This window comes from Mirounga angustirostris, unplaced genomic scaffold (assembly GCF_029215605.1).
Source record: "Mirounga angustirostris isolate CCGP_5_RB_7025 unplaced genomic scaffold, mMirAng1.0.hap1 SCAF_7, whole genome shotgun sequence".
Classification (NCBI taxonomy): Eukaryota; Metazoa; Chordata; class Mammalia; order Carnivora; family Phocidae; genus Mirounga; species Mirounga angustirostris.
The window spans coordinates 2,050,897-2,065,492 of record NW_026991715.1 but is presented as its reverse complement, the minus strand read 5'-3'; the positions used below and the strand labels follow the sequence as shown (position 1 = coordinate 2,065,492).

Sequence of the window (14,596 nt, the reverse complement as noted above, 5' to 3'; positions counted from 1 at the left end):
GGCGGTGCTCAGAGGAGGGAGTGACCCCGGCCAGACGGGGCACAGCAGCGGCCAAAACCCCCGGGGACATTAGCAGCACTGGGACCAGCCCGGAGCCAGCCAAGTCCGCACCCACAGGAGCAAGGGTGGACAGCTACTGTTTGCCCCGCCCCGGCCAGAAACTGAGCACAGTGCGCTGCTGATGGGGGCCGGCGCAGTCGCGGATGGGGGCCCAAACCAGGGCGCAGGGTCCTCCTGAGCTCAGGTTGGAGGACCGGCCCGAGTGGAAGGCGCGGGAGGGAACCTCGCCCCTCACGCCTCCCACTCACCGCGCGCACCGGTGACACTTAAAGTAAGTGAAACCACAAACGAGGAGAGAGGTTTGGTTTCTCAGTCCCACCAGCCAACGTGGCCGTGGCTACCAAGGTGGTTGGTTAGAAATGGGACCTTCCGGTCCCTGTGGAGAGTTCTACTGGAGCGCACCGGGCTGGGTGATGGGAGCGCTCTGTGATGGACGGGAGTGTTGGTTACACACGTGTTTGTGTGTCAAGACCCACCAAACCGTGTCCATTTTACTGTATGTAATTACACCTTGATTTCAAAGAAAAAGTGCCAGGTCCTTTTGCGGACATATAGGAAAGAGCTTCTACAATCAGATGGGTGACAAGTTGTAACACTTGCCCGCTCCCCCGGGTGACCCCGGATCCCGCCGCCCCTGCACGCCCCCGCCCGCTCCCCCGGCGACCCTGGATCCCGCTGCCCCTGCAGGCCGCAGGCCGCTCCCGGGCACGCCCCCGCCCAGTGCCACCCGGGTTGGGTCTCGCACGCGCTCTCCCATCGCTCTCCTTCCTCTGGGCTGCTGGGTGCGCTGCGTCCCAGGCCCGGAGCGGAGATGCAGAGAAGCCCCCCAGCCTGGCAGGAAGGTCCCTGCGTATTTGGTGGCTTGATCTGGGTGTCTCCAGGCGGGAGGGCCTGGGTCTCCTTTGGGGAAGAAGCTGAGTCAATGATGGCTTCATTAGCCTCAGCTGAACCCCAGAGGCTCTTCTTGTGCCCTGGGAGGTTGACCACCCAGACAGGAGGGACAGAGGCTTCTGGGTCCCTCAGCGGCCCACACAGCTGCGTTATGGCCGTGACCTCAGCTAAGTCCTACCTTGGGTCTAACCCAGTTCCATCCAGCTGTGGTCAGAGCCACGACAAGCTGGGAAGCACTGTCTGTCAGAGAAACAAACCTACCCTCGGGAGATACACAGGCGATGCTTTGACCCTTCGCTCCTCCTCCTTCCAAATCTTCAAGGCTGCCTTTCCTTGAGGCTCGAAGCCCATGCCCTTCAGCACCAGAGCTTCCTCACTGCGGTCCTGCTGGAGTCCGCTCTGTGGGCTCTCCCCGCATGCCCTGCAGGCCCTGCGCTGTCTGCGGTCCCTCCAGCGACCCAGGCTTTGTCCCCCTGGTCCCTGTGGCCACGCCTAGTGCCCTGTTCCCCTGGTCCCATGCAGGTCACCCTCCTGGCCTTCCCTCTGCGGCAGCTCTGCCTTACTTGGGAAGCCAGCTGGGGAGTGGGCAGTTTTCCCACCTCTGCCGTGCTCTCCTGGGCAAACCCACCAATGGCGTGTGTTTCCCCACATTCCTGGGCATGCCCTCACGTCCACTGTGTCCTCGCCTTCCCCTCCTCCTGCTCAAGAACATCCCTTAACAGTTAAAACCTGTCTCTCCCCAGGAGAGCGCAGCATCTTGCAACTGGGTGCCTGAGTCAAGCCTCCTTCCCGTGGGCAGTGGGCCCGTGTCCCGGATGGTCCGCACCTTCAGATGACGCTCCTGGCAGCGTGGGTCTCTCCCACATTCAAGCCCCAATATCTGACACCCCCTCCCCCGGCACAGTCCCCCCCACAGGTCCCGTCTGTCCTGACTCCAGTGCCTTGATGAGCCACACAAACCAGACATGACCTCGTGCAGACGCCGCAGGCCTCCCGGCCCCTGAGTGTGCCGCCCAGTATGGCCTGGGATGGGGGGGCTGGCTCATCCATGATGGGCTTGTTCCCTGGCTGGTTCCTTCACTACTTGCAGACCATGCTGAGTGCCAGGTGCTGAGCCAGACCCGACTCTCCCCACACTTCCTCCACACCTGCCCCCACAGTGCCGTGAACCCCGCAGTTTCCAGAAAGACCAGCTCTCTGCCTCACCTACTGGTGTGGTCTTGCTTCTCTAGAAGGTGTGCTGTGGTCTGGGCCTTGCTCTCCTACCCTGGCCTGCAGGGACAGCTCTGAGTGGAGACCGCAGGGGCTGCCCCCGTGGGGAACCCCGCATTTCCCAGTGGACCAGCCGAGCAGGTGGGTGGCAGGATGGGAGGGAAGCTGGGCACGTGGGCTACGCAAGGGCCGAGAGGCGGCATGCGGCCGACATCAGGGTTCTCTGACCTCGGGGGCCAGTGGTGGAAGTGAGGCATCCAGCCTGAGAAGATGGGCCTGGCTGGGTCAGAGCACAGGGTGGGGGCAGAGAGGACAGGGGAGGCCATGGGGTGATGTGGGGAGACAGGCCGCATCTGTGGCTCTGGCTGGAGCCCCCCCACAGAACCTGTACTCAGCCCCATTCTCCGTCAGAACATCCTTGCATGTGCTGCCAGGGCCAACGCCCCCACCCACCAGCGGCCCCTGTCACGGCCCCAGGGGCCACGGCCCGAGTCCGTGCGCGGCCTGCCCGCACCAGGCTCACGTCAGGCTCTCTCTGGGAGTAACCCTGGTAACCCCACCTCGCACATCCGCCCGGCATGAAGCCATGCTGTGGGCTTCTCACCAAGTGCTCTGGGAGCATACGCCATCCCAGGCCGCGGGCCCCCTCCCCACTCTGCATTCCCGGCTCTCACCCGAGACTGTCAGCAGGAGGGGTTGGTGACAGCCCCGCCCGTGAGTGGAGGGACCCAGGGGGAGGGTCCCCGAGAAGCAAGTGGCCAGGCGGCCTTGTGAGGGCAGGTGCTGGGGTGGGGTGGGTGGACTCTGGTTCAGGATCCTTCTGCAATCTACGGCCTTTGCATACAGGAGTCCACCCCTGCCTCCCTCCCGGTGGCCTGGCTGGTCACTCGCCAGGCTCCTTTCTGCCTCCGACTGAGAAGGGGCTGCTATGGCCAGTCCTGGAGGCCACACCAGGCCAGGGAGGTGACCATGGGACCCAGGCTGATGGGTTTTCAATCTGTGCACCTCCGAGCATCCAGGAGCCCCAGGAGTGGTGCCTTGGAGGCCAGCTGGTGGGGCGAGGCTGGGGACCACCTGTCCCAGTTTGTGCAGGACTGTGAGCTGGATGAGCTGGTCACCCCAGGTGAGGCTGCCCTGGCCGCTCTGGCTCCTCCACTCCGCGAACCGGGAGGCCTCACTGACGAGCCGGCCCGAGTGCTCAGGGGCATGAGCCTGGGAGATGAACAGATGGGTGGTTGGAGGGGGTGCTTAGCTGTGGGGTAACCAGGCAGAGGAGTTGTGGGCACACGGGTGCTCCTGCCGGGGCCCTGCATCTGGTCTGACTGCAGGACGCTCTCGTTGGAGCGCTGGGGGGTCTCCCGTCACGGCTCCCATGGCAGAATGCTTCCCTGGGGCCTGCTCTTCTGTTGCTCCGCCTTGCCCCAGCCCAGGAGGGGGCGGAGAGTCCGCCCAGAAGGAAACCCACGCACTCGATCATCTCTCTCTTGCTTGAATGTGCTGGTTTGCCTGGAGACTCAGAAGGAGTGGGGAAAAAGACCAACTCTGTCAGTCCTGAGGTGCTGGCTCCCTGGCCAGATGCCAGAGCCACGACTCATTCTGGGTGGGGGCTGGGAGGGGGGCAAAGTGCACCCTGGAGCCCCACACCTGCAGCACAGAGCACAGAGCCTGCCTCCTGGGGCCTCCCACCTCCCAGGTCGGAGCAGGGAAGAGCATCTCCTGCTGCCTGCCATCAGGCCTCCTTCACGCCCCCCAGCCACCCTCCAGGGGAAGCAGAGCGGGGACTTCCAAGCTCCCTGCTGCTGGCAGCAGCCCGGTTCCGGGGTGCTGAGTCAGCTCCTGCCCGCCCCACCCCCAGCACCTCCACCTGACCGGCCCTCCTCCTGGGCAGGCCCCGGCTCGCCACGTCCCGGAGCCGGGGAGCGAGGCCAGGGTGCCAGCCCAGATGCTGCCCCAGCTGTTCCAGCCTCCACCAACCCTGGCCGGGTTCTTCTCCCACCCACTCCAGACCCAATGCCTGATCCTCCTTGAATTCTTCCAGAGAAGTGTTCCAGAGCCAGGTGGCCAAGGGGGCCTGGGCGCTGCGGACCCTGCCTGAGGAGGGTGGAGAGCTACAGACGAGGGGGCCGGTGTCGTGGGTGAGGAGAGGTCACCAGATTTGGCTTGGCCTCAAAGGCAAGATGGAGCCGTTAAAAAAAACATTAAAGGTTCAACTGGCGCTCCCTACCCTTATCGTGGTGATCGTTTCGTAATATATACACATATCAAATCATCACCATGTACACCTTAACCTCTCGCCATACGTGTCAGTAATATCTCAATAAAGCGGGAGAAAAAGCCCAAACTGGACGTGCACTATTCCCCCACACGCCCAGGATCCAAATTCCGAAAGAGAAGGTAGATACCCCGATCCATCAGCGCTGGGAAAACCACAATCTGTAACTCCCTCCTCCCACACCCTTCTGGGAGGAAGTGGGAGCGCTCAGGGTGAGGCCAGGGGCAGGGCAGGAGGGTGGGGAGAGGCTCCATCCAAGCAGAAGAGCAGGGGCTGCAAGGGGCCTGTGGCCACCTCTGGGGAATGGTGATGCACTGGCCTGTCCAGGGGTCTCACCAGGGACTGGAGGCACTGAGTAGGAGAGGGGCGCCATTGTCCCTGTGCCCTACGTCTCCCCAAGTTCTCCGAGCCTGGAGCAGGCAACAGCACTGAGCGCTCGCTGGCTCCTGAGTCATATCCGGGAACAAAGGCCATCCGCGGAAAGACAGCCTGTGGCCTACAGCAAGTCACCGGGGTGGTCTCCCCACCCCAAGATGTGAGCGTGATGGGGTGGGTGCAGTGGGACCAGGGGCAAGCCCTCCCCAACCAAGCAGAGAAGAAAGACACAGGACTGACACAGGGTTGCAGCAAAGCGCGAACGCGTGAGGCCACGCTATGGCTAATCAGTGTCCCCGCTGTCTCCTGAGATGACCGTTCTGTGCTCTCTGCTGCTGACCACCCTCGTCCCCTCCGCCCTGGCAAGCAAGGATGGCATGTCCCGGTCCTGGGCTCGTGCCCCACCTTCGGAGCGCCGAGGCTGCTCGGGAGCTTCCCGGAGGGGACACAGGGCTCTGAACCCTGGGAAGCAGGCACCCCCAGACTGGCCCCGGGAGGCCCCACCCGGCCGCGGGCACCAGACAACAGGCCACGCTTGCTCGCGGTGTGGCAGATGTGAATCAGGGTCTCCGTAGCCCCCGTGCGCTCTCCAAGCACAGCCTCTGCTGGGAGCAGAAGTTGGAGACCCAGGGCCCTGTGATGGGGAGGCCGCGTCCCCGGACCAGAGAGCGTCCCCGCAGCGCGCAGCCGCAAGGCCCCCCAGTGCAAGCTGCCAAGGGTGACAGCGGGCGAGGTCGGGAGCACGCTCTTCCCCCAGGCTGGCTAACACTTGGACACCCGAGTGGGGACCCCAGACGAGCCAGCCAGACTGCCACCTGCAGAGCGCGAGCGGGCGGGTGAGCGTGAGCCGCTGGAAGCCCTGCACGGTGGCCCCGGGTGCGCAGCGAAGACCCGCGTCCCGTCGGCTACTCGCCCTGCGAGCGGCTTAGACCCGGGACCGGCCCCCGCTGTGCAGTTCCAGCGGTGGACACGGCGCCCCCATCGCCAGCCGCCTTGGCCTTTGTGCTCGACTCCCGAGCTCCTCCTGCGGGCCGTGCCGCGCCCCCCCTGCCCCGCTACGTGCCGCCCCTCCCCTGCCCCCCCACGTGCCTCCTCCCCTCCCCTGCCGCCCCTCCCCTGCCCCCCTACGTGCCGCCCCTCCCCTGCCGCGCCCCCCCTGCCCCGCTACGTGCCGCCCCTCCCCCGTGCCGCCCCTCCCCTGCCCCCATACCACCCCTCCCCTGCCCCCCTTACCGCCCTTCCCCCCTACCACCCCTCCCCTGTCCCCCGGTGCCACCCCTCCCCTGTCTGCTGCCTATCCCTGTGCAGGCTGGCTACTTCTCCCATCTAGGCTCCTGGCATCCCTCCTGCCTCTGCCTACCATTAGCCACTACCAGCCTCCCAGCTGCCCCACCTGCCCTGCCAGGTCACCTGTGTGGCTGCGGGCTCAGCTGGCCCGCTCTACCTGACTCCCTCTGACCCACACGGCCTTGTGGATGGCGCCCTGGGACCTCCTGGACCAGGAATCTCGGCCCGTGTCCATGTGTTCATGTGGCAGGATGGCCTCCCAAGGGCCCCCTTCTCCGTATACTCTGCCGCCCTTAAGATGTATGGCATACTCTGCGGACCAAATAGCACTTAGGGACAAATGTCTCAGAAGCGTGGGCCGCTCAGCAAACGCCACAGGCTGGGCGGCATTTAGTTCTCCTGATCTGGATGTTGGACGTCCAGGATCCAGCTGCCGGCAGATTTGGGGTCCAGCGAGGACCTCCTTCCTGGCTTGCAGACAGCCGCCTCCTTGAGATCCTCACGTATCGGTGTCACCCCTGGTCTCTCGTTCTTCTGATAGGGACACCACTCCCACTGTGGGGGCCCCCCTCCTAACACTGTCACCGTGGGGGTCAGGACTCCATACATGAGTCTGGGGGAACACACATCAGCCTGTGACAAGCCCGATATGTGACATATCTATCAACAAAACTCAAGTGGCCAGCACTAACGACCCTGAGCACCACGAGCCTCCTGGGCCCCGTGTAGCCCCATGTCCACTGCTGACTGGTCACTGAGGGTCAGTGTGAGTGACGGCCTGTGCCTGCCCCCGCCCGGCTGCGATAGAGCACTTTGTGCCCCGGTTTCGCCCGCTGACGCCCCAGGTGTCTCTCCGGAGGTGGCCAGAGGGTGTTGCTGCTCGCTCCCAGGCCCCGCGGAGGTGACCTGGGGTTTCCCGCCCCGCACTGTGAGGGGGGCCACCGGACACAGCATGGACCAGGCCTCACAAACCCTCAGGAGCCCACACTGAGCTTTGGGTTAATCCCCCAGTTGCCCCCTCAGCCTCACAGGGTTTACAGGTGTGCCAACGGTTCCAGACAGGGAAGGGAGGCGCCTAACTTAGGGCCGCTCCCTCGAGGGCTGGTGGCGTCCAGGTGACATGGGCTTGTAGCCCTTTGTCCCTCCGTCTGGGTCACGGTGAGGTCCCGACCCTTCTCACGGGCAGTGGGATGGGGTGTACCATAGTCCCCAGAGCGGTGGTCCGCGGGTCTGGGGGGGCAGGGGCTGCCCCCACCCTTGCTGTGCCCACTTCCTTCACCCTGCACCTGGCGCCGTGATTCGGCCCGTGAGGAATTCGGTGCACTTCCCTGCAGAGCAGGGTGCCGTCCCAGAAGGCACCCACCCTTGCACTGGCCGCCAACACCCGGCTGCCTGGCTGGACGTCTCGCCCAATACCCGAAGGCCCCTCGAAGCCAGAGCGCCCCACACTGAAGGCACCCACCCCTAGACACGGCACCCCTTCCCCTCTGAGCGACCTTCTGCAGGGCTGTCCACACCGCAGAGGGGCCGACGCCCGAGACCCAGTGTCAGCGGTCTCCCCCGGGGCCTGGGAGGAGGCCCCCGACACGCGGACCACGTGCAGCGCAGAGGCGAAGCGCAAGCGGGACCTGACAGCTCTGCTCAGCGCTGCTGTCACCCGGGACATGTGTGGGTGACGCGAGTCCTGGAAGATGGCGGGCTCAGTGTGCCTTCCAGGTGCCGGGGAAGGCTACTGCTTCTCGGGAAGGGGGTGTGCCCTGCACCCAGAGCACACGTGTGCAGTCTGGACAGAGCCCCTCGACTGCAGTCCCAGCCCGTGGCTGGGGCCACGTGAACCACACCCGCCGCCCGCCAGCGCTAATGGTTTTCTCCCTCCCGGGGAGGCAGCGCTGTCGAAGGCCGGGCGCCCTGCCAGGCCATCTTGCTCAGGGTGGAGCAGAGGTGCCGGCCAGAACACGCAGGGGAAGGAGGCGCCCAGGACCCAGCCTGGGCTGGTGGCCGTCACCCTCCGGGTTCCGCCGTGCCTGCGCCGCAGCCAGGGCGGGGGGCTGGGGCGGCCCCTCCCGGCCCCTCTGGGTACAGAGCCCCAGACGGAGGAGACACCTGTGTGCTGGGCCCCGCAGGTGTCAGCAGGGCGGCCGGCTCTTGGCTGTCTTTGGACCTGTTTGGTTTCCCTTGGGCAGCACATCGCAGCAGGCGTGGCGCGCCCGTGGGCTGTGGGCACCGCTGTGCCCTTGCCTGTGGCCATGAGTGTCCCGGGGCCAGTGGCGGCTTCAGGCAGTTCTCAAGGACAGAGGGGCGCTGTGCGCGGGGCCTCGGCTGGGCCTGGGCAGGGGGCAGGACGAGGGCCCCAGCTCGTGGGTCACTCGCTTCCCCTCCCGGCCTCAGTCTCCCCAGCTCTCCAGGGAGTGGGGGGGCCACACTCTACCCGAGGCTCCCTGACGGGAGCTGAGCCGTGGCATGGCGGGTCCATCTGCACCTTGGTGTTGGCTGGGCCACTTCTCCAGGAAAGGCTCTGTGCCCCCAGCCCCGCTAGCCGCCTTCTCTAGGCCCCACGGAAGCTTGCCGCCTCTTCTGGCGTGGCCTTTTACTCCTAGGCCGCAAGGTGCTGCTCCCCCATCTTGTCCTTCGAGGGCACAGAGTTCCACGCAGGCCCCTGGGGGTCTCTGCAGATGAGGGCCCCGGGCTGGTCCCATGGGTCAACCCTTTGGGGACAATGTGTGAGGTCTCACGGAGACATGGGGTTCCCGTCCCCAGACCAGAGCCCTGAGTGTGGGGCTGGTCGGTGGCCTGTGGGCTCAGGCTGCCCAGCAAGATGGGTGGGCTCTGTCCTCTCTGGACGCAGCTGGCCGTGTGGGAGCCCCACAGGGCCGAGGGCTCTAAGGGTGCCGACCTGCCTGGGTCCCCCCGGGGCTGCTTTCTCTCTCCGCCCTCCGGGGGGTGGGATCCGAGGGGCCCGTGCCTCCATGCTCCTGCCCCTGGTGCCTGGAAGATCCCTCGCGGAGCTCATGCACCCTGGGCCCCGGGAGGGCACGTGGAGGGGGAGCTGCAGGACCCTGGTCGTGCTGGGCCACCCCTCCCTGCCTGCAGCCCCCCAGCACCCCCGCGGCCCCGCCGGCTGAGCTGGGATTACTGACACATACTTTGAGCAAGTCCTGGCAGGCGGGCAGAGGCTCCTGTGCCCGCGGCCATGCATTTGCCCGCTTCCCTGGGCGGCAGCGGCACGTTTCTTGGGGAAGGAATGTGGAAGCACCAAAGCGCGAGGCACCTCCCGGGTGTCACCTGGGAAGGCCGGGAGGGAGACTGAGGCAGCGCTGCCCAGTGTGTGCTGGGGACCCGGCCCCAGAGCTGGGAACTCAGCCAGGGCGTGCGGGAACGCTCAGCCGTGTCCTCCCATCCCGGGCACAGCCCACCCGGTAGCTTTCCGTGTTTCCCAGGAGAGGCTCCATCATTCATTCCCTGGGTCCACAGGGTCTCGCTGGGAAGCTGCAGGGCCGAAGGGTGGAGAGCGGGAAGGACAGACCCCTCGTGGGATTTCACAGCTGGGGACGCAGCTAGCTCCGCAAAGGGGCGGTCAGGGTGCCGGGGCCTCTGCAGGCTGTGCCTTCTCGGGCCTCTTCTCCTGCCCCCATGACGGGCAGCTCACCACCTCTCGGCACCGTATGGGCATGACTGTCATCCTCAGGAAGCCGGCCCAGAGCCCACATCCGCCTCCTGAGGCTTCTCGATCCTTCAACCAGGCTTAGAAGGGGCAGATGTGAAGTCTCCATGTGGCCATGTGTGGAGAGACGGTGGTGCCCGGCGGGGAGCCCCCACTCAGGCTTGCCAGCCGATGTGAAGGTGCTTCTCGACCTAACAACTTGGGCTCGGGGGTTTTTTACATTTCCAGTCCCTTATTACGAAGTACATAAAGATGCTGCATGAAAGAAGTACATGACGCCATGTCATCCCCAAGCGTCCCCTGTCTTCAGCTTCTGTCCCTGTTTCTTCGTGGACAACTGTGCCAGGACGGCTCTGGCCTGGGGGCCACTTCCAGTGTGACAGGTCCTGTCATTGCCAGTGGGGTTTCCAGGCTCTGCTTTCCCCTGCTGGGACGATGGCAGCCGCCTGGGGGACAGGGCCCCTCCAGCCCTGCAGCTGGAGACCTGCAGGAGGACCCACCGCGGGAGGTGTGGCTTTACAGACCATTTCCTCCCTAATTGTGCTCCCCGTCTGGTCCTCCTGCCACAAAGCATTCTAGCAGGTTTATGCAAACGCCGCAGAAAGTCATCTTATAGAAGAGCGAGCCCAGTGAGGTGCAGGGAGGGGGCCTGGGAGAGACAGTCTTGAGTGGGCAGCCAGGCCGGGGGAGCAGAGGTGGGGGGAGGCAGGTGCGCTGTGCTCTGGAGGGATGGAGGGGGTGCCTGCCTGGTTGTTCTATAGAACCAGTCTCTGACCATGTCCTTGAGACAAGGGTGGCCACTGGTGGCTCTGTTGGGGGGGGACCCTGCTCCCAGCACCCTGAGGTCCTACACCACCAGAGGGGTTCACCTGCGGTCTGGATTCCTCTGATCGTATGGCCTAGCGACTGTCCTCACCAGCCTCTGGCAAAGAGAAGCAGAGAGACAGACAGACGCAGACACAGACAGGCAGACAGAGGGAGCAGGGAGGTTGGAGCAGTGAGGGGCAGGGCTGCCCTGGGGAGGGGCGCAGGGGTGCAGACTCACCAGGGGCAGGGCAACTCAGGAGGGAAGTCTTGTGCGTGGGCCCTGCTCTCTGAGAAGCTCAGCCCTCAGGTCAGAGTCACGTGACAGGTAACCCCACAGCTCTCCCCTCCTCCTCACCCCACAAGGGCACCCCCTCCCTGGAATGCTCCTCGCTGGCCACGCCCTCTGAACTTGAGGCGCACCTGCACCCCAGAAGCAGTGGACACGTGCGGGGACCCATGTGGGGCCCGGAGGGGCAGCCGGGGGAGGACCATGCAGAGAGGAGGCTCTGGAGGGGGGGGACACTTGCGGCCGAGCTGGCCTTCCTGGGGGCAAGCAGGGCTTAGGGGCTCTTAGCTGGGAGTCCCCTGGCAGCGAGGATGTGTGTGGGGAGGCGGCTGGGGAGGGCCAGAACCAGGGAGCACTGCACTGGGAGCAGGTTCCAGGCTGTGCACCGGACCCAGGGGTGGCCTCGCAGGGGTATGTCCTGGGCCAGCCCAGGTACCGTCTGCGCCAGGGCACAGCCTCTGTGCTGGGGACCCCGGGTCCGGCGGCCACTGGTGAAGGGCCAGGCAGCTGCCGGCCACTGGGGCTGTAACCCCAGGGCAGTGAGGGTGTGGGGCGGATGGCTGTGGGCAGGCTGCCCAGAACGGGCAGGAACAGGTGGGAATGGGGCAGAGCAGCCTGGTGGGGGGGGGGGGGCGCGAGGGGCCTGGTCTCCTGCTGGAGGCGGGGCAGGACAGCACCCAGGCTGGCCTGCAGGGCCCAGGCGAGGCCTCCAGGGTTACAAGATGCCCTCAGCCCAGCCTCAGATGCAGGAGGAGGGGGCCCAGAGCGCGCCTGGGAGCACCAGAGCCTCCTGGGTTCTGGTCCCAGTGTTCGGTGTGTCCTCTTGACCCTCTGCCATCCTGTGTTCACAGGGGCCCTTCTGCGTTGCTGGAGCTCCTGAGAGTCCTGCCTTCCCAGGGGACAGGGGAGGGACCTGCCGCCACAGGAGGGGCCCCCAAGGCGCACGCTCAACATGTGGGTCTTGGGACCGTGTGTCTCTGCCGCTCGGCTGGAACCTGCCCTGGCGCCCCGGGTGAGGGACGTTTCCACAGGCACAGAGGAGCGGGTGGCCCTTGGAATTCCCGCCGCCGCCCGCTCTCCTCTCCCTCCCCCCTCCCACCGGGAGCCACACCAACTTCAAAAGCCTGATTACTGCCGATCTGGGCTGTTTCCTCGCGTTCCCGTCTTCCCGCAGGTGAGAAAGCCCCCTTACTTTCACTTTTATATGCACGGGGTGGGGAGAAGGGGGGGCAGCAGCTTCATCTGGGGCAGGGAGGATGAAACAGAACGACCAATTAGGGAGGCTGGGCGTGAAGGGGAGAAGTTATAAAGAGAGGGTCCCTCAGCCCCACTGGGGGGAGGGAGGGCAGGGAAAGGAGGGGCCACTGGGCGAGGCTCCGCCAGGTAGGGCGTGAACACGGAAAGGCTTTCCCCTGCTATGAAACCCGGAGGCTTTCTCTGTGAGCCCTCCTCTCTGCTCTGACCTGGCTCCCTTCCCTGTCCAGCTGGTCTGCGGGCAAACCAGCCGTCCCCAGGGAGCCCTGAGGTTGGGTCTGCGGGAGACGCTTCTCCTCAGGAAACAGAATCACGGAGTGGGGGTTCCATGGCACCCCTTCTCTCTGCGGCCAAAGGGCTGCTCTAGACTCTTCTTGGCTGGATTGCTGAGCGGAAGGGCCCCTCCCCACGGACCTGGAAAGTGCAGGGTTGCATCGGAGCATGTGCGGGTCCATTCAGAGGCAACACATGTGGCCCAGGTGCAAAGGGGGGGGGTGCATACCTGTGTGTGTTTGTGGAGGGGGGAGTAGGTCAAGGCCAGGGAGCCTCAGGGCCAACAGGACAGAGATCCCAAGGTGTGGGGTAGCCAGGAGGCTGGTGGCAGGGCCCTTCCTTTCCGGAGTAGCGCGGGGGCGAAGGGCGCTTCCTCCTGCGCCCAGGAACGTGGCGGCGGTGGGTTCTAATTAGAAGCCTGCGCGGGAGCCGCGGGCCACGGGGCTCTCTCGGACGTGCCCCCACCCCCGGCTCCCCGCGGCCGGCGGGGCGGGCGTCAGTGTCCCCGCGGCCGCAGGCGCTGCGGCCCCAGCCCGCGCTTCAAGGCGACAGGGCGCTGCAGGTTGGCGCGCGCTGGTGTGGGCCGCCCGGGCCCCAGAATTGCGGCCCGACCACATCTCACAGGTCCCTGGACGGGCCCGGGGCCTCCCATCCCCCTCCCCGCCCCGCCCCGCCTGGCTGCGCCTGGACCCGCGTCCCCACCCGGGCGCCCCTGCTCCTGGACCATCTCGAAGAGAAAAATTATTATCGGATTAGATGTACTTCGGCTCGCTCGGTTCCCCCCTTCCCCTCGGCGTAATTATTATAATTCCAGGCAAGCCGTCGGAGAAGTTTCCTGTGTGTGCGTGCGTGTGTGTGCGCGCGCGCGCGGCCGCAGGCATGCGTGTGGGGCGCCTTCTCTCCAACTCCGGGTCTTCTGGCCGCATCCCCCCAACTATGTTGGTCGGATCTTGGGCTTCTCAGAGCGCAACCCCGCACACCGCCTCCTCCCCTTCCCCTTCCCCCGAGCTGGGTGACCTCCGCGGATGGGGGCTCTGACAAATTAGGTACCCAGAGGGAGGGTAACCCTGACTCCCCCCACTCCCCCCAGGCCCCGATACGTGTGCGGTGGACCCTCGGACCCTTCCTTTGGTTCATCTGCGTTCACATCGTCAGATTTCCAAGGTTCTCACTGAAATGTGCCTCCTCTGGGTGGAGGATGCAAGCCCCAGCCTTCTCAAACGTGGGGCCTCACTCAAGAGCCTTCACACTGGATGCCTTCTCGCTCTCCCACGGCAGCCCCCTTTCCCTCCCGCTCCAGACCGGGGCTGACGGAGAGGGCCCTCGGACACCCCCCTACACACACACACACACACGGAGCCAGCCCGAGAGGCGGCCGGGACTCCCGGCGGGTCCCGCTGTCTTTACGTAACTGCGCCGCTCCAAGCTGTTCGGTCTTGTCCCATCGACTTTGTTTTAAGGTGTGCGTGCGTGTAAGACACGGTCCTCAAGGAACGTCTCCCTCTCCCCCGCGCTGCACCCGCTCGCCCTCCCGGCTTCCTTTGGCCGCAGGCTGCCTGGCTCTTGGTGCCCTCTGTGCGGACCGTGTTCCCGCCTCTCCCCAGCCGCTGCGCCCCTTCCGACGCCGGGGGCCCCTCTAGGCCCGGGACGCCGATGTCCCCGGAAGCTCCGACACCCGCGTCCCAGCCCCGGCCCGAACAGGTCGAAAGTGGCCGCCAAGGAAAACAACCCGCCCTCGCCCGCGAAGCCGGAGGGGCAGGGCGCGGGCTCCGGGCCACGGCGGGGCCCTGCCCGAGGGGACGGCGGCTCGCGGCCGCTCCGAGGGAGACCAAGGCGGACGCGAGGGAGACTCACCACCAGATCGGGTAGCTGCCCAGCGCCTGCTTCAGGCCGTAGAGGAATAAGAAGTATCCTAGCAGGGCCATCGCCGGGCGGGAGAGCGCGGAGGGCCGGGAGTCCGCCCCGAGAGCACGGGCGCCGGGGCGGGCCGGGCCCGGGGAGCTGGCGGGCGGCGGCGCTGGGCCCTCCTGCGGCCGCGAGGTGCGCGGGGTGCGCGGGTGTGCGCGGGTGCGCGCGGGTGCGCGGGCTCCGAGGGCGGCGCTGCGCCAGGTGGGCCGGCGGCCGGGCGGCGGGCCGGGGCCCGGGGCGGCGCGGGCCGGCGGGGGCGGGGCAGCGCCGCGGGGGGCGCCCGCCGGGGCCGGGGCCGGGGCCGGGGCGG

The 14,596-nt window shown here is 66.1% G+C and overlaps 1 protein-coding gene across 1 annotated transcript in view; it reads right to left on the bottom strand.

Annotated features, from left to right (window-relative positions):
• Positions 1–14,303, bottom strand: part of WNT3A (Wnt family member 3A) — a 43,404-nt gene extending 29,101 nt beyond the window's left edge. Inside the window, exon 1 of the mRNA XM_045886106.1 lies at positions 14,233–14,303. Coding sequence (XP_045742062.1) covers positions 14,233–14,303 — 71 coding nt within the window. The remainder of the gene's footprint in view (positions 1–14,232) is intronic.
• Positions 14,304–14,596: the final 293 nt, after the last annotated feature.